Below are 22,271 nucleotides of genomic sequence, written 5' to 3'. Positions count from 1 at the left end.
AGAGGGCACCTGGTGGGCATGATGTTTTGCAAACTGGGTTGCATGACTGCCTCATGTGGAGCCTTCTTTGTGTATCTAATTTTAATCTAATTTTATGAGATTTCATGATTATATCTCGAGGGAGAAAAGTAGTCTTGTGACAAAACACAAGTTACAATTATCTGTGGAAAAAAATAATTTTAGTGTGTCTTCAGTGCTCCAGCATTATTAGTATTTTTTTTATTTCTCTCTACACTTACAGTCATTAAGCATACGTAGAGATGATTGTATATGTGGGATTTATCCTGCAAATTGCATTTAAATTGTATTATTGTATTCTGTATTCTTTTACATTCTCATACATATACATATATATGAAATAATATTTAAAACAAATACAAATCTAGTAATTTTTACACCGAAATAAAATGAAATTATTTCTTGCTATTACACATTTACAACATTTTGCACAGTACCTCTGGATCTGTACCAGCCCTAAAACGTATCTAAAGGAGCGAGTATTTTCCAAGTGAAGATCCAATTTGCTCAACATGTGCTGGCTATGAATGGCCCCTTTTTATCTCCTCCATGTCCTAAACTCCTCTTGCATATGCTAGTGTAATGTTTTCAAGGTCAAAGTAGTTGCAGAGATTCTTCCATCTCTGCAGAAGTGACCGTGATGGCAGATGTTTAGCAGTCACTCCTTGTCTACCCGGACAGCCACCCCTGACCTCTATCTTTAGACCCTGGGACCCGTGGCCTGGATCGTCCCCAAGACAATCGTTCTCTTGATATGAAAATACATGCTGTCAGTATCCTCTCACACTGGCCATCAGAGCACTTCATGTCCTCTCACCGAAGAATCCTTTTTCTCAATCCCGGCATGAAATCTGAGGATCAGAGTGTTCTGGTATTTCAGCAGTGCATGTTTTGTAAAGTGCAAGGTCAGGCCCTCTTTGTGTGTGTGTGTGTGCTTCAATCATCCTGCCCTGGCAGCTTTTCTTCAAGGAGCTTTGTTAACTGTTATTTATGTCTGAATCTCTCTTCCAGTTGGCTGTATTGGGTGTGTGAGTATACAAATATCTGTGCAATCAGCATCACGCTTCTTTGATTTCCCATATCATATGTTGTTTAGTGTTTAAGATGGTCATGGTAATATTTGAGGTCAGAAAGGTCTAAATTGTTTGCACACAAGCAGTGAAATTAATTTAAACTGTGTCGGAAAAACAACTACGAAAGGCATAAGAAGTGATACACAGTGCTTTGTTTGTTTTTTAAGCTATGCTACAAAAAATAAAATGGACATATTGTATCTTTTTCTGACTTGTAGCCAACGCCGCCGCTACCACCACGGGCATCACGCACTGTGCGTAGGGCACCAAGTGCTGAAGGGCACCACAAATAGCCTAATGATTTTTTTTAAATGCCGGTATTATTTCATTAGCCTATAGACATATTAGGCACATTTTAGCCATGTATATGTAACAAAAAAGGGGGAACAAGAAAGATATTTAATAATTGCTCTAGTCTAGTCTAGAACCCCCCCCCCCCCCCAACCCCATGCCGAATAGCGCGGTTATAAGCATTATGGCTTCCTCAAAATGTATGTCTTTGGTTCATTTTGACAACATTTGGTCTAAGAAGACTTTGCACTTTACTTGAATGTGTTTTTAGCTGTTCTACATAGCCTACAGTGTTTACAAAGTAAGTAAAGTTGTGACTTTTAGTCCTCTAAATCTTTGTTTTATTTAAGAAGACTTACTATTCTTGTTTGTACTTATTGATGATTATTTAATTTAATTTATTCAAAGTGACATTGAATTTGCACACACAAAAAAATAATTTGTACACATTTTTTTTTATTTTATTTTGCTATTCTGTTTACTGTTTACAAAGTCAGCAAAGCTGTGAAGATTTTACTTTCTCTTTTTAGTGTTCTTAAGTTTTATACTGTGATGCTGCTATTGGTATTGAGTTATGTTTGGTAATAAAAAGTTTTTTTTTTTTTTTTTTGGGGGGGTGGGGGGCATCATAAAGGAATTATGCTTAGGGCACCAAAATGGCTAGCAGCGGCACTGCTTGGAGCACACGTTTCGCTTTTAAGCATAATTTCCCAGAGTACTGAACTTTGAAAAGTATACATTTTAAAATGTTATAACAAGATAAAATTACTTTAGAAGTAAAATTGCAAGACATATCAAGACTTTGGGGGTCTTTTTGAAAGCAATTACTCCTTTCTATTCAGCAAAGATGCATTAAATTGTACAGAATTGAAAGTAAATTGTAAATACATTGTTAAAAAATATTTGTTTCATATAAAAAAATGCTGTTCTTTTTTTTTTTTTTTTTTTTTACTTTTTTTTATTCATGAAACAATCCATAAAAAGTGTATCATGGTTTCTACAAAAAATAAATTATTCTTGAGCGCTAATTTAGCATATTCAGATGAATTTTAATTAAAAAAATTCAGGTTTAACATCGCAGGAATAAATTATTATTATTATTATTATAAAATAGATATATTAAATTATATATATTCATGGAAAAATACACTTTTTCAAACTAAATGATCTGAAAACAAGGCATTATATCTAATAATGTTTAAACAGTTTTGTAAATTTGTCTTGTTTAAGGATGCTTAGATATTTTTACTGCTTTACTTTACATTAAAAATTATTTTTTATCAGTGTACATGCTGCTATGTACATTATACTACAATGCTGATTTGTATATTAATGATATCTATCATCTGCAGCCGACACCTCCCTCCTCTCGGCCGATCCAGCAGCCGCCGGTCACCAGCAGACCTCATGTTGACAAGCAGCTGACAGGTGAGCTTTCTCTCTGATCAGTGTCACGTCTGTACTGATCTGACTGCAAAACATCAGCTAGTCTGACAGCACATCCAATCAATAGTATTTATTACTCACTTAAGTGGCTCTTTTTCTCCTTTGTTCATGAAAGAAAATGAGTTGCATGCCTAGATTACACTTCTGCAAAGAACAGCATGAATGGTCACCAGCATGTGTTCGTTATTCAACCACCTTACTCAAAAAGTGTACTAATGCGGCTTGACCACTTTCAACTATGTTTTGCTGTTGAACTACATACACAGCTGTACTGATCAAACAGTTGATGCAGGTCTAATCTAGTGTTTTAGACAGAGAGATTTAAAATGTAATCTGAGGTTTACTAACGTAGATATAAATTCTGGAATAATTTAGAAGATTGCAAACATTTTTGACGTGATAGACTAGACTGATTTTATAAAAACAGTGTGTTTATAGAAGCAGCCACTGTGGTATTTGGCGCCCTCTACTGGTTTAAAGCAAACTGAACAGTGTCTTTTTACACTTGCATTAGTACTCTAAAAAAAAAAAATGTTGATTTATTTAGATTTTGTTATTGATAGATGGATTGTAGTGCATGCCAGTTCTTGCCATTGCCTGAGGCATAATTGCAATTTTAACGTATACAAATCAACATTGCCTTTTTTTTATGTAATTATGATGGAGTGTATTATAATTAAATTATTTGAATGTAATTTGTAGACGCTGCAGGTGAATAGGGCAAAAAAAAATATAAAAAAATAATAATAGTTATCCCCTTACTTACCCAGTTTATTGATTACATTGATTATTGCAAAAAAATTGTATTACAAGTTTTCAAAAATGTTATGTTTAAATATGCAAATGAGGCATTATTTAATGAAATATGTGCTAATTTGCATAAATATCTAGTACAAAAATTTGAACTCTAGATGAAGTCAGTTTCAAAAAATTTGTTTTACTTTTTTTGACATATTAGAGTCAAATGTTTTTACAGGGGGAATTCTGGTTATGTTTTTTTTTGTCACTCCATAATTCAGAAAATACTTTGAACAGCCAGAAAACAATATATTTTCACAATTTTGGAGGGAATAAAATGTTGTATATAATCAAGGAAAATATATATGAACAAATCCCTCTGTAAAAATCTTCAGAATATAGACAGGAATAAAAATGTCAAGTTTGGTGTGTGTAAGTGCTACTGAAGTGGAGATTTATGGGTCAGTGTTGAAGAAAAAACTCATTTTGACAAAACGGCCTTTAAAAATATGTATTGTAATTGAAATCTATTGACACAAGCAGTTGCTACTTATTATTTTTACTACCTCACATCAAAACATTCATCTACATATGTTTGTCAATGGTTTACTGAAATGTGATCTTTCTTCAGAATAAGCTGAATTGGTAAGTTTTGTTAAACATTAGGCTCAGTCGATTCCTCTCGGTCCTACGGTGATTCTCGACAAACATCTGGCTCATATGGCGGTTCTCAAAAAACATCTGGTCCTTATGGGGATTCCCGAAAAACCTCTATCTCCTACGGTGATTCCTGGCAAACATCTGGCTCATATGGTGATTCTGAACGAACTTCTGGCTCATATGGTCACTTTCCACAAACGCTTGGCGTAATTGATGTTAGCAGGCAAACTTCAGGGTTGTATGATGATTCTAGACAAGCTTCAATCTCTCTAAGTGCGTCAGGCTCAGCTGGTGATGGCATACTGTATTCTGTGGAGTCCAGGCTCGGTTCTGCAGGGCCAGGTGGGTCGCTAGTGAGAGAAAATCTCTCAAATGGACATGGAATTCTTGCATAGAAATTCTCAGCAGAATTTCTACATCATGCTTTGCATGAAAAGCTGGCAAAACGCTTTTTAGGATGTGTAGAGATGCCCAAGAGGGATTGCGGCAGACTGTGAGGATGCAGTAGTGTTGCTGCATACGTATGGCATTAATCGCTATAATTGTTATATTGTATTTGTATTGTTTTGTTAAAACAATGCTTCTTGACCTGCTTATAGAAGCTTCTGCTGGTAGGCATATTCTTACATGAATATGTGGAGTGCTGCCCACCTTCCTTGATATTGTCTTGGTATTTTTATTTATTTATATAGTTTTATTGTATTGTATGCTGAATGTCACAAAAACATCCAGGTCACATTTCACCACAAAAAGACATTATAAGCATTTTTAGGGCCATTTAGATCTTCTGTATTCTGTCATTACTTTCATAAAAAATAAGCACATTTTGCAGTAGAATTCTAAGTTTCATAATGTGTTAGATTCCATTTATTTTTACAGTGTATATACATATTTTTTATTATTCCAAGAATTCTCTACTGGATTCTTGTATACCATAGTCATTTTTTAACACCAACATAAAATGAATGCTGTTCACCGAATGCTAGTTTGATTACAACGCCCCTTTTTTGCAGTACAGTAACTTTAATCAAAATTATTTTGCATTTCAGTATTTTGAAAAATATTTTAAATGAAAAGTATGTCACTGTGTAAAAAAAAAAAAATCCTCTTTAAAAAAAATTCTAGCTAAATAGACTTCCCATGCAAAATCTAATTTCTTATTTTGTTCTTTTGATTTTGGGGTGAAATATGAGCTAAATATGTTTTCGAAAATGTAAAGCATAAAAGAGGAAAGGTTATTTTTTAAATTAATCAGACATTTTCAAATTTACAGGTGTAAAAGGAGAGAAAGGAGACAGAGGAGAGAAGGGTGACAAAGGTGAGAGGGGTCTTGCGGGGCCGAAGGGTGATTCAGGATCTGGATCTGGTGGCAGTGCTAAAGGAGAGAAGGTGTGTTGAGTACTGTGAACATCTCTGAGTGTTTCTCTACATCTCTACAGCTCGGTTGCAAAAGTAATAAGCCATGAGAACCTGTCCATTACAATAATTTATCTATGGTACGTGATGTTATTGTCATTTGTTATAAAGTACACCAAAAATAATATAGCTCATTTAACTATAGGCTTTTTATGTTGTGAAGCAACATTAATCTACAGTTAAATTAATATGCAGTCTTAGGTGTGTGTGTATTTTGGTAAATGGTTTTGAATGTTGGCTCATCCAAGCAGAATTAAGAGCTATTTTTTTATAGGAGCAGCTACATTTAAGCTATATAACAACATTAACAAAAACAATAGTGTTAATTGCTAGAAGATGACTTTCATTTATATAAAATTATTGTTCAGCTACAATAGGAGATTCTCTTTTGGGCCCTTCTCTTTTGTCATATTGTTACATTGAAGTTTTATGTCCTTCAAATACAGAGTAATGTGTGAAGTCAATGATGGGGAGCTTGAATGTTCAGCCATCTGTTAGAGTGCGGAGAGTGGCAGACAGGTCAATCATTTTTGTCTGTTTTCACAGGGGGACGCAGGAGAGAAAGGATTGAAGGTTTGTTCTGATGCTTCTACCTTGCCATAACTGTGACAACATACAGTATTTTGCACCAGTTAAATGTGAATTAAAGGAATAGTTCATGCCAAAATTAAAATGCCGTTATCATTTACCCTCATATCATTATTTATTTTCTTGTAAAATGCAAATTATATTGTGTTCTTAAATTATTATGCGTAGGCAGCTGATGATCTCCCTAATGTCTCTTTTAGTGTTTCATCATTTTTGGTGAACTCTCCCTTTGGAAGTAAATATTATTTTCCTCTTTTTAAGCATATTGGTTTATTGACATTAATGAAGCTTTTTCTCAGGCCTGTTCGCAACAAGAACAATAACTAGAACGATGACTATATTAGTGTCCACATTAAAACAAGACAACATTCGGTTTATAATAAACACATGCTGAAGTTTTGTCATCTGCCACTTTAAATTGCTTGAGGTCTTTAGCAGGGTGGATTATGACTGACTTTCAATGTTTTTATCATTAATCAAGTGGGGGAAAAAATCATTGTGAAAGTGATTCCACTGATATTGTTCGTCTCTGCCGTTTAGTAGTGTGCACTCTATTCTTTTACATTTTGAACGATTTTTAAAACTGTACTGTTATCATTATAGTTATCATCCTTGGTTTAAAACGTCTTTACTCATGCTCATATCTTTCCTGCGTTTTGGTTTCAGGGTAGTTCTGGTTTTGGTTATCCTGGATCAAAGGGTGACCGTGGCCCTCCTGGTCCTCCAGGGCCTCCTGGACCCCCAGGGCCCAGTGCAGAGGTAGAAGTGAGGGGAGATGGGTCCGTTATGCAGAAGGTGACAGGACCAAGAGGACCACCTGGACCACCAGGACCGCCTGGCCCTGCTGGAGCTGAAGGGGAGCCGGTGAGTAGATCACATTGAAAGGAATGGTTCAGTTACTGGCTCTATTTTCTGTTAGCCAATGCATTTCCATTTAAAAGAAACAGCATCTCACCATAACTGTATGTGTCATAAGTGGTCTTGCATTTGCAGCTGACATGTTAGAACAGTAATAGATCCCTATGGTGTTCCCCATCACAAGCAGAGAGTATGGTGTTAATACAGGATTATGTGTTAGATATGCATCCTTGCAAACCCAAAGGAACATTGTGTTCCTGCCCTTGAGACTATGCATAATGCATTGGTCATATCTGAACAGAGCTAATAATTTATCCTCTCCTTTATAGGGTGACCCTGGTGAAGATGGAAAAGCTGTAAGTAATGCATTTCATAAAACTGTATAAAATAGACCTGGGTCAAGTACATTTTCCGTATTTTTCCTTTTTCAATCTGAAATTCTACCTGCTTGTGTATTTGGTGGGAACCGTTTGATTATGCTAAACAAAATGGGAAGAAAAGTCTGGATATAGTTGTAATGTCGTGCGTTTGTGTTTGCATGCATATGTTTCATGTGCAAATGCGTAAGAGTCTGTTTTTGTAACAGGGCCAAGTTGGACCTCCAGGTTTTCCAGGAACTCCTGGGAGTCCTGGACCCAAAGGAGAGAAAGTAAGTATTGTTGATGTCCATTATCGTAGCTTATTATGACTGTGCACCATTTAGAAATGCATTGTGAATGCCTTTTACAGTATGCCAGTTCAACTTTTTGTACTCATGTTTTAATTTTAGGGAGAGCGAGGTGAAAGTCAGCCAGGACCTCGAGGTCCTCCAGGGCTTCCAGGCCCACCGGGACCCCCATCTCGCTCTGATAGGCCTGTGAGTTCATTTATTAATCAACGGTTTTTGTGACTGCTTTCCTTTAAAAAAAAAAAAAAAATAATGTTTCATAATCTTTCCTCTGTATTCATTTTATAGACATTTGTGGACATGGAGGGTTCTGGATTTGATCTGGACAGTGTGCGGGTATGTCCTATGTGCACTATATTAACTAATAGGATTCATTCGGATCTAGTGCTCAACAGCTAGAAATCTCCATTTTTGGAATGATACATGGCATTCATTGCTGATAATCTTCAATTTACTTCATATACACTAATGTTTAAAAGTTTGGGATTGGTAAGGTTTTTTTGTGTCTATGAAACAAGTCTCTTTTGCTCACCAAGGCTGCATTTATTTGATTAAAAATACGGTAAAAACTGAAATATTGTGAAATATTACAAATTAAAATAATTGTTTCCAAAGTTGAATCTATTTTAAAAATTCCTATAATTACTTGTAGCAGACACTGAATGAAGCAAAATTTTGTAGTTTTGTTTGTAATTCTTAAATTTCCTGTTTATAAAAGCTTGCGGTTCTTAGTACCGTATTTTTCGGACTATAAGTCACACCTGAGTATAAGTCGCATCAGTCCAAAAATATGTCATGACTAGGAAAAAAAAATGTGTATATAAGTCGCATCGGGCTATAAGTCTCATTTATTAAGAACCAGGAACCAAGAGAAAACATTACCGTCTACAGCCGTGAGAGGGCGCTCTATATTGCTCAGTGTAGACTACAGGAGCAATTAGCAGCATCTCTGGCAGCATAGAGTGCCCTCTGGCGGCAGTATACGGTAATGTTTTCTCTTGGTTCATTTCTCCTGGTTCATGTCAAAAGTCGCACCTGACTATAAGTTGCAGGACCAGCCAAACTATGAAAAAAAGTGTGACTTATAGTCTGGAAATATGGTAACTTTTTATTTGTTTTTAGGCAATGCCTGGTTTGCCTGGCCTACCTGGTCCTGCTGGTCCCCCTGGCCTCCCTGGTCCCCCTGGCCCTGGGTCTTCAGGCTCTGGTGGTTTTGGGCCTCCAGGTCCTCCTGGGCAAAATGGAGCTCCAGGTCAACCGGTATGTCTAAGGAGACATGGTCCATGTGTATAAAATTTGTTTGGTAATGTTGTGTTGGAATAAAGCGTTATTAATCAGAAACGTGGCCATGTGGGTAATGTGTGTGTGCACTATTTCTCCCTGTCATTTTGTGTCTTGTTAAAGTCATAAAAATTAAAAAATAAATAAATACGTGTATAAAAGGATGTTATTTTTTAATAGGGACTTCCAGGTTTACCAGGGGCTGATGGAAAACCAGGCTTAGCAGGCCCTAAAGGAGAGAAGGTAAGAAGTCCAGTCTCTTCTAATAAAACCTGTTGTGATTTATAAACCTGGAAAAACCTTTAAAAGTTACTCTACATTTAATTATCTAAATTTAGCTTTTTGTGAATGCTCGTAGAGAGTAAACATGCTTTCAAGCCAGTGTGATGACTTTATTTTGTCTTTGAAAATTAAGCATACATTTGAAATCCAATATTTCACTTGACATCAGGGCTTCCTGTATTAATATAAGTTCCAGGGATAAAATATTTATTGCTGGCCTCAGTGAGTGGGCAATAGCATACGGTAGAGGACATTGGTGGGAACCTCTCGTCACAGTCTGGCATACAAATATAAATCCAGTCTGGCAGTCTCTATAAAATGATTTCTAAAACATTCTTATGCTGTAATCACAAACGACTGAAAAGGTCATGGAAAAGTCATGGCAATCCATTGGCAAAAAAAGTGTAGGAGCACGGTCCATACATACAGTAGATAGCTATGCTGGTCCTTTAATGGCTATGGACTTGCATAATTCAGCTCTGTTGAAATTCTTGTAATAGTAGCTATCTTTAGACACTAGACTGATTTTGTGCTCCACAGGGTGATGCCGGTGAGCTGGGCCTACCTGGACCTGTGGGAGAGAAGGTCAGTTTGTGTAATGTGTGCACCTTATGAGAAACCTCTGAAACACTTGTGCATAGTTTGCACGTTACCTAGACTTGAAAAACTATCATTAAAATGAAAATTATATATGATTGAATCAATAAACCATTTTTAATGAAAATTATTTAGAGATATACTCTTCCAACTAGTCTTTCCATAATAAGGTTTTATTGAAAGTTAGTGTACTTGTTTATAAAGCATATATAAGATAAGATATATGTTTTGATAATAGACTTTTATTTTCCAATAAAGCTCTTTTTTTTTTCAAATGATACAAAAAAAATGCTGTAAAATATACATAAAAAGGAGTCATTTCAATCCAAGTCTCTTTAAAATGTAATTTCCATCACTGTCATTTCCAGCACAGAATGCTTACAAACACATTTCACACTTTGAGATGTAGTGGAAATGACAGTTGTTCATTATTAAAAGGGCCCATTGTTGAAGAAAAAAGGAAGAATCATGTTGATGTATTGTGTCACATCTAGTTAGGACACAGTGTGGAATTCTGCTTCAGAAAACAGCTTTTTCTGAAACAGTCAAACCCACTCAGGGTTCTTTTATGTTTCTGTCTCTGTAGCAAAACTCCTACTTTCCCAGCTATCTTTATGATCTTCTCTCCTACTCTGCCTCATCCTTCTCCTCTAAAGCTGCAGGGTGGCAGGTAGCAGGTCTTGAGTGTTGCAATCGATTTTCTTCACAGACATTTCAGCCTTCTACTCTATAGTTCTAATACCTGAAATGTAACATTATATTATTTTACTGATGGTAGTTTGGACTCTTTGTGACATTGCTTTGTAGATTCATTGTCTGAATGGCAAACTAATGTTTTGCTCTTGGTATCTTGAAAACCTTGTTCAATTATTTATCTTTCTCCTTGACTTTAAAGGGTGCCAAAGGTTCTTCTGGTTCCCCCGGCCTTCCTGGAGAGGGTGGACTTGCTGGGCTTCCAGGACCAATGGGACCTGTTGGGCCACCAGGGCCACCTGGTCCTCCTGGCCCAAGATATCATGTTGGTTTTGTAAGTATTAATCAATTATACTTAATATTTCACTGTCTTGTAGGGAAAAATGCAAAAGTATTGAGTTCTTTGTATGTGTTCAGGATGATATGGAGGGTTCTGGTGTTCACTTCAGTTCAGTCCCTGGAGTAAGAGGACCAGTAGGAATCCAGGTTTGTTTGTTTTTATGCTCTGCTTTCATTTTCTCTTGTTTATCTTTAGAAGTTAATTGGCTGCAATCCTATTTAATTTCAGGGACCTCCTGGTGTCCCAGGACCACAAGTAAGACTTCATTTATTTGTTCAAATGAGATTTCTATACCAAATATAAAATGTTCGTATCAAACCCTTTTTCTATTTTATTTATATCTTGTTTCTCAGGGTACACCTGGTGTCCCAGGAATTCCTGGTGAGAAAGGCAGTGAGGGACCTCAGGGAAATGATGGCCAACCTGGTTTGGATGGATTTCCTGGACCGCAGGTGCGTTTCATTTTAATAAAACTCTTAGGTGCAAATTTACTAAACAGCCCCTCCGATGTGAAGTACTTCAGTCTGAGATCAGCGTTTTGCATTTTCCCACAGGGACCAAAGGGCAACAAGGGAGACAGAGGTGACCGGGTGAGTTGACTTTTGGTTTTGAAGTGGTTTTGTGGAATACCTGGGACTTGTGAAATCACTAATGACCTATTTAATCATTGTTAAATGTGATCATCTTTTTTAGGGTGAACCTGGTCGAGATGGAGCTGGACTTCTAGGTCCTCCCGGCCCCCCTGGACCACCTGGACAAATTATTTATCGTTATTATGAAAATGTAATTCTTCATATTTATATTGATTTTTTGCTTATAATAGTCCATATTCTTATTAAGTTGTTTGTCATTTTTCTGTACAGAATGATGAAACTGGAGGAGCAAGGCCTCAGGTATGAAAATTCTACTTCTGATAGTCTTTTTTTTAGTATGGCAGAGGGCATTAATACAGACTGAAATACAGACCTTGTTGTTTTTTGTTGTTTTTTTTGTAAAAGTAATATATCGTTTGTGTGATTTTCAGGGTGGGGCTGGTCTTCCTGGTCAAGCAGGATTCCCAGTTAGTACTGCATAACTTAATTTGTTAGCCCAACCAACTTTTTTGATTAAAACAACCTTAGATATTTATACTGTGTATTCTAGAAGTAATTAATAATGCCACAAGGCAGGAGAGACTGTGATTTTTAACATGGGTAAATAGTTTCTTAAGCCTGATGCCAATCACAGAAGTCCCTTAAAGGGTTAGTTCACCCAAAAATGAAAATGATGTCATTAATGGCTCACCCTCATGTCGTTCCAAACCCGTAAGACCTCCGTTCATCTTCGGAACACAGTTTAAGATATTTTAGATTTATTCCGAGAGCTTTCTGTCCCTCCATTAAAAACGTACAGTATATTGTCCATGTCCAGAAAGGTAATAAAAACATGTTTAAAGAGCCAGTAAGATGAAAATTCTAAGCTTCCTATCACTGTTTATAAGTCATGTACGATAGGTTTAAATCCATCCAAGGTTAAAAAACATTTTCATTTTGTCAAAATATCATTTTAAAATTACCTCAATTCTCAGAGATCCCCAAACGGTTTCCTTAAACCCCACCTTTCGGTAGCATACTGTGTTCTGATTGGTCAACTGACATAGTCAGTTTTGATTGGTTGTTCCCCACACAACTTCACGGTAAACAATGCGTTAGCATCTTTTTGGGGCAGTCTCGCTGTTTTTTCTTCTGTGTGGGTGTATTCAAGCCGCGCACTTCAGTTTGAATCTGAATAGCGCGTTCAGCGCGTGGGCGTGGTCACATTAGATATAATGAAGGGAGACGTGAAAACGGACATTGCGTTGTTTTCATATGGATTACTTTATCACAGAATATCTGTTAGCAGCACTTATTTAGTTTTAAAGAAGACATGTCAAGCTTTCTATAGATATCTCTCTCATGTCTCTTCGTTGAGTATTCACGGAGTGGGGGTGGGGCAGGTCAGAGTTCCGTTTCTCCCAAGACAGTAGGCGGAGATTATTATGCAAAGTGTTCTAGTGACGTACATAGAGATGGGCAAAATATTTGAAATCTATAACGACTCGTTTCAGTGATTCAGAGTCGACTCCTTACTTTAGAAGCCAATAACTTTATAAATCATGTACTTTTTGGTTTAATTACTTTGCACATTGTTTACACTGATGGACAGCTACATCATACACTGTAATACAGGTAATTTTTCCCATCTGTGTGGCTCTTTAAAGTAGTCCATGTGACATCAGAGGGTCAGTTAGAATTTGTTGAAGCATTGAAAATACATTTTGGTCCAACAATAACAAAAACTATGACTTTATTCAGCATTGTATTCTCTTCCGGGTCTGTTTATATCCGCTTTCATGATTCCGCAGTGACGCTTCAGTCTGTGTACTGTTTGAGTAAATGAATTACTCCGGGATATTGGTTTATTTTGACTCAGAGGGAGTGTCGGCCATGTAAAAAAATGTTAACAGCTTAAGTCATTTGTGGATTTATGCTTATTGGAGACGTGAACCATTTCAAACGATTCAGTTCGATTTGGTGAATTGGTTAAACCGGTTCGCTAAGAAGAACCGGTTAAATGAAATGATTCGTTCGCGAACCGGACATCACTACACTGCTCACAACAGACGCGGAAGAGAAGACAATGCTGAATAAAGTCATAATTTTTTTTATTTTTGGTCCAAAATGTATTTTCGATGCTTCAACAGATTCTAACTGACCCTCTGATGTCACATGGACTACTTTGATGATGTTTTTATTACCTTTCTGGACATGGACAGTATACTTCAACTGTTCTGAAGATGGACGGAGGTCTTACGGGTTCGCAACAACATGAGGGCGAGTCATTAATGACATAATTTAAATTTTTGGGTGAACTAACCCTTTAACCATGTAATGTTCGGTTAATAGTTACATTTGAAATTAAAATAATTATCCATTACATATACATATATATTTACAATTATAAATTAATTAATCTAAACTTTATAGTTGGAATTATGTTTTATAATCCATCTTAAACTCCATCTACTTTTCCAATCAGGGCCCAGTAGGACCAAAGGGTGACCAAGGAGATCCTGGATCACCAGGCTACGGCATTAAGGTTTGTAAGCCAAAACCAACAGACAAAGCTTGATATGAAGTGTTTAAAAACCTGAAATTCACTGCTGTAGCATCATTTCATTTGCAGGGTGAGAAAGGAGAACCTGGACTTATTCTTGGACCTGATGGAAACCCATTTTACCTTGGTGGAGTGATAGGCCAAAAGGTATTGTGTTATTTTGTTTTATATAATACATTTTTATGCATTTTATTTAATTTAATTTTTGGATGGAATGTTAATTGGATATTGAAGTGTTCAGGAAAAACAGTTTCGTTCAATATGACTTTTGGACACTATCAGTAAATAATTCCCATATTTTGTGTTTCTTCATATTTTTAATGAATTAACTAACATTCATAAATGAGGAAAATACTAAAGATTAAATAGATGTACAATTTTTTTAGTACCATATATCAAAATTAAAAAAAAAAATGTTTCTCTCTGTAGGGTGAGAGTGGGTTTCCTGGACCAGTCGGACCTCCTGTATGTTTTTATTACTTAAATTCAATTTTTAAGTTAAAAGTTAAAGGGAACAAAAAGTGTCATGCCTCTATTTGGAACATTCTCAGCAACATCTAAGTCATATCTCATTTTATTCAGGGTCCAGCTGGACCTCCTGGTTTGAAAGGTGAATTTGGAATGCCAGGCAGACCCGTAAGTATGAAAATTAAACTTTCATCAACAAACAATATTCCTTGACAGACAACAGCATATTTTACTGATTGTGACTTTCATTTCACTATATGCCTATAGGGTCGGCCAGGTATAAATGGATACAAAGGAGAGAAGGGAGAGTCAGGGTCAGGCTCTGGATATGGCTACCCAGTAAGTACACCACAAGCTCTTGAATTTGAAAATAAGTTTGTTCATTCAGATATGGATTGCTTATTTTTGTGTCTTTTCAAGGGTCCCCCTGGTCCCCCAGGACCCCCTGGTCCCCCTGGACCTGCTGTGCCCTTGGACAGATTTGGTGTAAGTGCTTTTTGAGTCAGATAACCTATAATCTATGCATGAATCATTGCGGAATGAGCTCCGTGTGTTAGCTATGTTAAACTGAAGTGATCATGATTGCAACAGCAATAATTTGCAATCTCCTTTTTCCATTTCAGAGATATGAAGATTATTCGAGACAGTATCCAGGTAGGTTATTGAAGTAATTCCTGTCACAGCAGATAATTAAAAGATATTGTGTCACAAGGTCCTTAAAGTCAACGTGAAATCAAAATGTGCTCCGTTTACATGTTAAAGTACTTTCGTGATCTTACTGTACATGATTTAACAGTGCAAAAAAATAAAAAAAGACAAATAAATAAAAGACAAAAAAAACCTTCTGCCTCTTAAAGGGTAAATCGGGTGCAAAATTCACTTTAACATGGTGTTTGCATATAAATGTGTCTTAGAAGTGTGTGGTCACAACTGCCCTGCAATGATAAAAAAAAATATTTTTTGATCCTCAAAAAACCTAAACAGTCTCAATTATCAAGCTGTTTAGTTTTGGCCCCACCCACAACCGGACTATATCAGCATTTTCCCGCCCTCAGCCAGTTGTATGCTGTCTGCCATTTTCTCCATGCTCGAGCAGCTGTAGTGACATGTCTTGAAAGCACTGCAGGTGTTTTATACTTGGATGTAAAAGTGAACATGAGTCTTTATTTTCTCCTGACATCAGAGCCACTGAGGGACACAGTGGAATAGTTTTGTTTTTGATGTAAGCTAATTATCGTTTAAAAAGACATTGACCGAAACGGGTCGCTGTGAACAGAGCTGTTTTTGACAAGGTAAAAAGGGGGTGTTTTTTGTGACCACTGAGAAATTTTAACCAAAGTGTGTTGCAGACATTTCATGAATACCCTAAAGAATCATACCAACTTGTGGAAAATGGGCATCCAGTGTCCCCTTTAAACAGTTTTTCTTTAGTGCTGATTTAACAAACTTGGTCCAACTACTTCCCAATGGAAAAAATTAAGTCCCAACCTATATTTTTTCCCTGTACATAACTTGTTTTGCTCAAAACAATTAACATTACAGAAATGGATCAAAAACTGCATTTCGTGTGGATTTTAATATGTAGAATGTGTTCAGCAAATTTTTACATCTTTAAACAATGCGTTGTATTGTTTTCTTAAGCTATGAAAGGAGAGAAAGGAGACCAGGGTTCTCCTGGAGTTCCAGGGTCGCCAGGTAAAATTTACCACCGTTGCTGTTTCTAGACACTCGGGCTGATAGCAGGAGGCAATAACTGGGCTGTCCCAGCCTCTGTAAATTTAGTTGCTGAAGTACCCTGACTTAGTAGCTTGACATAATTATTAAATCATTGTAAAGGGTATTGTGGTATTTAATGTATTAATGCAGTATTTTTTCCACAGGTTTTTCCTCTAACATTGATATCTATGCCCTCAAGGTATGTGATTCACTAAATATGTAAATTAGTCTTTGATGAAACAATTTGATTATGATTTCAAGAACACAAAACATGGCACCCATTTCCTTAGAATGAGATGAAGGGGGAGCAGGGGGAGCCCGGTCTTAAAGGAGAGAAAGGAGAGCCAGGAGGAGGATTTTATGACCCTCATTTTGGAGCTGTACAGGGACCACCAGGAAACCCTGGACCTCCTGTAAGAATTATTGGCAGTTTCTGGACATAACCCAATTGAGTTGTTGACTATATATAGATGGTCTTATATAAGATATATTTTCTAGGGACCTAAAGGAGACTCAATCAGAGGTCCCCCTGGACCACAGGGTCCACCAGGATCACCTGGTGTTGGTTATGATGGTCGTCCAGGAAACCAAGGACCTCCTGGACCCCCTGGACCTCCAGGGTCACCATCATTGCCAGGAGCCTACAGGCCACGTAAGAAAAAAATAAGTACAATTATTAACACACTTACTTTAGAATATTTTTGAGGAACTTCTATAACAGACAGCGTTGTATGATTTGTGTTTGTTTCAGAACTCAGTATTCCCGGACCTCCAGGTCCCCCGGGGCCTCCTGGAGTTCCTGGCACTGGATCTGGAGTGAGTGGGACGTTCATGGCGTGTACATGATTACATACCTGACACTTTCTACTTTAATCATGCCCATATTTTTAAATGTTTAAGCAGGTGACTTTCCTGAGGTCTTATGACATAATGATGGCTACGGCACGCAGACAGTCTGAAGGTGCTTTGATTTACATTTTGGACAGAAACGATCTCTACCTCAGAGTTCGGGATGGTGTCAGACAAGTGATGGTATGGTGCTTAAACACTCATTTTGTTTAAACCTTTTCATTTGTTGTAAAATAGTATAAAAATGCATTTCATACATAAAATTACTTTAATAACAATTTTTACAATGTTTACATAAAAAAGTCTGCCAAATCAAAGTTAGTGTTGTATAACCAACAAACAGGTTTTTGTCATGTGACAAGTAAACCATTAAAACAGGAAATGGTATTGCAATTGTAATGATTATCATAAATATGGCATGGCATGGTAGGATTTGTTCTGTTTGTCATGATATGACCAAAAAAAAAAAAAAAATAATTATAATAATTATAAAAATAATAAATAAATAAATAAAATCAATGAAAAATGTGTTTGACAACATTTCGAAAAGTAATATTATTATTATTATTTTATTTTTTATTTAGAAAATAGTTATTTTAGCACACTCAAAAGTACTCCAGGTGTAATAAAATGTCACCTTTTTTTTTTTTTTTTTGGTCACACCACTTGCCATAGTTAGAGCGGTTAAATCAAAATGATGGCCATGTTAATATATAGGTTTTTCCAGACATAGAAAATCAACATGAATGCATATTTCTAGGAACATGGTGGATGCGATTTAAACTAGATTTTTATTTTTATGAATTTTTATTTGTCATCGACTCATTTTAAGGAAAACATTACAATATAAGGGTTTATTTATTTATTTATTTTCCTTTTGTTTGCAGCTTGGAGATTATAACCCCTTCTACGGAGAGCTGGTAAGCAGTGTGAATAAAGCTCTTTTTTATGCTTTAAATAGTGGATGCATATCAATTCCTGAAGGTATGACTAGCTCGTTGGCTCTTCCTCCAGGACAATGAAGTGGCAGCGGTCCAGCCGCCCCCTGTTGTTCACTATTCCCAAGACCACACAGCTGACAATGGAGCAAAACAGATTTCTCCACCGCACCAGCCGATCGAGTTTCCGAGGAGGGAGCCAGAGAATAGAAACCCCAATCCACCAGACTCCCGTTACCCAGATCCACGATACCCACCCTACACCGAACCCATACAACCACACAGACACCCCGTTCAACCTGAGAGGAACCCCAGCACTCCAGCCCGCCGCCCTAGCCCTCCTGTCAATCAACCAGAGGGCCACATCCACACTTCTGGACCAGGGGTTAGTTCAGTCAACTTCATTACAACATTTGCAAAGAACCCCTGTGTTAATTTACTTTTTTGACACCATTTTAATTTTCTGTACAGTTGCATCTTATCGCCCTGAATTCTCCACAAGTGGGCAACATGAGAGGCATTCGTGGGGCAGACTTCCTGTGCTTCCAGCAGGCTCGGGCCGTGGGCCTGAAGGGAACGTTCAGAGCCTTCCTGTCTTCCAAACTTCAAGATCTCTATAGTATCGTCCGCAGATCTGACAGAGAGACGTTACCGATTGTTAACTTCAAGGTGTGTAGCAGTGTTTTTTTTTTGTTTTTTTTTAGATACTATTGTAGCTATTTTTAATTTAAAAAAAATAAATTGAAACTGAATCAAAATAAGAAATATTGCCTTGGAAACCCCCTGAAATAAGTGTATGTTTTTTTATATATTTCATTTTATTTCAGTTACCATTTATTTTATTTCATCAATCATTTTATTTAAATATATATATATATTTCTGGGGAACTTCCCATCCCATTTATTTATTTTATTATTATTATTATTATTTATTTTTTCTTTTCTTTTTTCATATTCATTTACTCTTGCCAAATGATCTATGTTGGTAGATGAGTATTCATTTGATCTTTTGGATCATTTTGTCAATTCCTCAACATTTTCTCCTCAAGACTAAACTTACCCAGTGAACTCACTTAGTGATCTTGGTTGTTTCTTGTCTTTTCATGGCATTAATATTCTCCTCTGCAGGATCAAGTCCTTTTCAGAAGCTGGGAGTCTCTCTTCAGCGACTCAGAGAGCAGGATGAAGGACAGTGCTCCTATCTACTCATTTGATGGCAGAGATGTCCTGCGGGACAGTGCCTGGTGAGTGCCAGTGGCTTTGGCTGATCCTGTGAACCCTTCAAACAGCGTCCTGTCACTTTTCATTTTTCTTATTAAAAATAAGTACTCAGAGTACTTGAGCTAGAGATGAATCTATGTAATTGTAGCTGTATAGTACCTTGTAAACAAAATGTAGTTTACCAGTGAATGGATTAAAAAGCTGTGCATCCTGATCCCACAGTCAGGCAATGCAATTTGACTTTGCAATTTTGGAAAGTCTTCCAGGTTTTGAATGCAGTTTGAGTCTGATCTTAAACCATCTAAAATTCATTTTTTTCCCTCTATCCTTTAGGCCAGAGAAGATGATCTGGCATGGTTCCGATGGCAGGGGTCACAGGCAGACGGATAACTACTGTGAGACGTGGAGGGCCGGAGACCGTGCGGTGACAGGCTTGGCCTCGTCTCTGCAGGCTGGCCAACTCCTCCAGCAGACCTCCAGCAGCTGCTCCAGTTCCTACATCGTGCTGTGTATCGAGAACAGCTACATGACACAATCCAAGAAATAAAGCCATGCTAAAGAGCCTTTGAACACTCAACACAACCGTTTATACAGGCCCAGTATCACTTCAGCAGAATCCTGTATCTAACGAAAAAATCGAAAATTATAAAAATATTAAAAAAGAACTGAGTCTGCCTTAAGGAGAAGTTGCGAGTCATCTGTTCCCTCACTGTAACGCCAAAGAGGCAGGTTGAATGTGGAGGTGTTTGCTCTCTCTCAGGGCATTGGCACATATTTTTCAGGTGGTTAAACCAGAAAAGTGAGGCCTACCAAGGCAGTGTTTCAAAATTTATCCATATAGAATTTTGTATATGAATTGTTTGTTGTCTGTTTTTTTTTTGTTTTTTTTTGAAGATGTGTTAATTGGTATATTTAACCAATTTTAGCTATTTTTTTCCACTTATTTGTCTGTACCGTTTCCATTTTCATTCAAGGTTTGTTAAATAACCTGACATCTTAGTTTTCGGATTCGAAAAGAGAAAATATTTATTTAGCAATAAAGAAAGCTAAAATATGATTTGAAACTGCAAACCATACTTTTCTATTTTAGTGAGCACTTTTACATACTTCCACAGTTAAAAGTGCAAGTGCTAAAAATGGTCATGTTCTCAAAAAACTCAACAGTTGGCAAAAATATGATTTGAATAATTAAATGCTTATCCCTTGAAAGACTTTTCATAAAAATATATATATATATATATTTTAAATACTTTTGTTGCATCTATGGGATCACTGTGTGTTTCTATTGTGATTGATGTGAAATTTCATATGGCCATTCTTCTTCGTGTCATTGTTTTACACTTCTGGTTGATTCCAGAAGTTTTGATAAAGCAAAGTGACTGATTTAAAGCTGCAGTAGGTAACTTTTGTAAAAATATATTTTTTACATATTTGTTAAACCTTTCATTATGTCCTGACAGTAGAATATGAGACAGATAATCTGTGAAACAATCAAGCTCCTCTGGCTCCTCCCAGTGGTCCTATTGCCATTTGCAGAAAGTCATGCGCTCCCGGTAAAAAACAACCAATCAGAGCTGCGGTCCGTAACTTTGTTTGTGTTCAAAATGTAGAAAAATGTATATAATAAGTGAGTACACTATGAATCCATTTTCCAAACCGTGTTTTTAGCTTGTCCTGAATCACTAGGGTGCATCTATAATAAGTGTTTATATTCAGACTATTTTAGATTGCTTCGGGGGTACCGCGGCGGAGTAACCCAGTACCTTTGTGATTCTTCATAGACATAAACAGAGAGGAGTAGTTCCGGCTACGATGTTCTTCCGCAAGACGCAAGCAGTTCTGTTTATTAACCGCTAGAGCGTCAAAAGTTCCCTACCGCAGCTTTAAGTCAAGAGAAGAAGCTGCAAGATTTTTGCAACAAATATTAATGTAAAAAAATATTTTATGCAAAAATAGTAGTTACATGTCCTTTTATTCATTGGACATTTCAGAGGCTTTGGTTGCATTTGGTGCTTTTCACTGATGAAACAGCTGCTGACAGTGTTGTTTGGGAGAGACCGATGTGTTTTGATTTGATCTTTTGATCTTATATCCATCCAGAATTTCAGACACTTAATCCACTGTAGTGCTACTGATGAATTCAGTACAACCCTGTGAGCTTTTTGTCTTTTTTTTTTGTCTTTTTTTTTTTTAAAGCAGTATGTGCTGTACCTTGTCTTAGAGGCTCTGAATAAATTTAGTTTTTGTTTGCCACAATAATTCAGGCAATAGTTCTTGTGTATCAAAATCTATTTCCTTAAAACCTGATCTGTCTATACTCTGTTGTCCATTAATGCACAATATTAACATATCAGATACCATGCACAAGCCATTTCATATCATGAATGTGTTTACTGTTCACTGCCTGATTACTTAAAAAATAAATAAAGATACATTTTTCCTTCCACAAGTACAATATGTATTTTTGACTTTAAATTCATAAAGGCTGTAACCCATTGTTTTCATTTGTAAGAATAATTTTTCTACTCCCTAATTTGATTTTTAAAACCCCGTAATTGTTATTTGTCATTATTTACTGACGTGATATATACATAAAAAATATATTTCGAAGAACTCATTGTCAGGTTGAGATTAAGTGACTTTTGGTATACAGAAATCCTTACTTCTAGTTCACATAAAAGCCACCTTTGATCAGCATAATTGCCCTTCCTTCTCAATGGTTGGAAGTGTAAACTATGCGATTCTGCTAAATGCTGTTTAAGCACTGACATACTCTCAGGCAAATGTCTTCTGTGCACCTACTGTATGGCAAAGGGCCCCAAAGTCCTGATTCATGCATGTCTCTAAATTGCACAGTATGCCCCTTTGATGACATTGCAATCCCTCCTCAGTGCCTACTGCACTGATTCTCTGTCCGCCTGAAGGGTTTTACGGCCTGTTCAATAGGATTTAGCGATGTGGCCTTGAGAGGGCCTCAAGGCACAAATCAGAGACTG

The 22,271-nt window shown here is 36.8% G+C and overlaps 1 protein-coding gene across 7 annotated transcripts in view; it reads left to right on the top strand.

Annotated features, from left to right (window-relative positions):
• col18a1a (collagen type XVIII alpha 1 chain a) overlaps nt 1-21,724 on the top strand; it is a 79,778-nt gene extending 58,054 nt beyond the window's left edge. For 3 of the 7 annotated variants that reach the window (XM_026218951.1, XM_026218950.1, XM_026218949.1), the window contains 38 exons: nt 2,735-2,810; nt 4,233-4,379; nt 5,500-5,615; nt 6,189-6,215; nt 6,897-7,094; nt 7,418-7,444; nt 7,675-7,737; nt 7,858-7,944; nt 8,044-8,091; nt 8,878-9,015; nt 9,217-9,279; nt 9,859-9,903; nt 10,811-10,942; nt 11,026-11,094; nt 11,177-11,203; nt 11,302-11,400; nt 11,503-11,538; nt 11,642-11,731; nt 11,812-11,841; nt 11,973-12,008; nt 14,006-14,065; nt 14,153-14,230; nt 14,513-14,548; nt 14,666-14,719; nt 14,819-14,890; nt 14,972-15,037; nt 15,175-15,205; nt 16,193-16,246; nt 16,432-16,466; nt 16,558-16,680; nt 16,766-16,919; nt 17,019-17,083; nt 17,171-17,299; nt 18,004-18,036; nt 18,131-18,439; nt 18,526-18,723; nt 19,183-19,298; nt 19,609-19,822. In XM_026218951.1, coding sequence (XP_026074736.1) covers nt 2,735-2,810; nt 4,233-4,379; nt 5,500-5,615; nt 6,189-6,215; nt 6,897-7,094; nt 7,418-7,444; nt 7,675-7,737; nt 7,858-7,944; nt 8,044-8,091; nt 8,878-9,015; nt 9,217-9,279; nt 9,859-9,903; nt 10,811-10,942; nt 11,026-11,094; nt 11,177-11,203; nt 11,302-11,400; nt 11,503-11,538; nt 11,642-11,731; nt 11,812-11,841; nt 11,973-12,008; nt 14,006-14,065; nt 14,153-14,230; nt 14,513-14,548; nt 14,666-14,719; nt 14,819-14,890; nt 14,972-15,037; nt 15,175-15,205; nt 16,193-16,246; nt 16,432-16,466; nt 16,558-16,680; nt 16,766-16,919; nt 17,019-17,083; nt 17,171-17,299; nt 18,004-18,036; nt 18,131-18,439; nt 18,526-18,723; nt 19,183-19,298; nt 19,609-19,822 — 3,381 coding nt within the window. Of the gene's footprint in view, nt 1-2,734; nt 2,811-4,232; nt 4,380-5,499; nt 5,616-6,188; nt 6,216-6,896; nt 7,095-7,417; nt 7,445-7,674; nt 7,738-7,857; nt 7,945-8,043; nt 8,092-8,877; nt 9,016-9,216; nt 9,280-9,858; nt 9,904-10,810; nt 10,943-11,025; nt 11,095-11,176; nt 11,204-11,301; nt 11,401-11,502; nt 11,539-11,641; nt 11,732-11,811; nt 11,842-11,972; nt 12,009-14,005; nt 14,066-14,152; nt 14,231-14,512; nt 14,549-14,665; nt 14,720-14,818; nt 14,891-14,971; nt 15,038-15,174; nt 15,206-16,192; nt 16,247-16,431; nt 16,467-16,557; nt 16,681-16,765; nt 16,920-17,018; nt 17,084-17,170; nt 17,300-18,003; nt 18,037-18,130; nt 18,440-18,525; nt 18,724-19,182; nt 19,299-19,608 lie in introns of all 7 variants that reach the window. The other 4 variants (XM_026218948.1, XM_026218952.1, XM_026218946.1 and 1 more) reach the window with 3 other exon arrangements.
• Nucleotides 21,725-22,271: the final 547 nt, after the last annotated feature.

Source organism: Carassius auratus, chromosome 34 (genome assembly GCF_003368295.1).
Source record: "Carassius auratus strain Wakin chromosome 34, ASM336829v1, whole genome shotgun sequence".
Lineage (NCBI taxonomy): Eukaryota > Metazoa > Chordata > Actinopteri > Cypriniformes > Cyprinidae > Carassius > Carassius auratus.
This window is presented reverse-complemented; position numbering and strand designations above follow the sequence as displayed.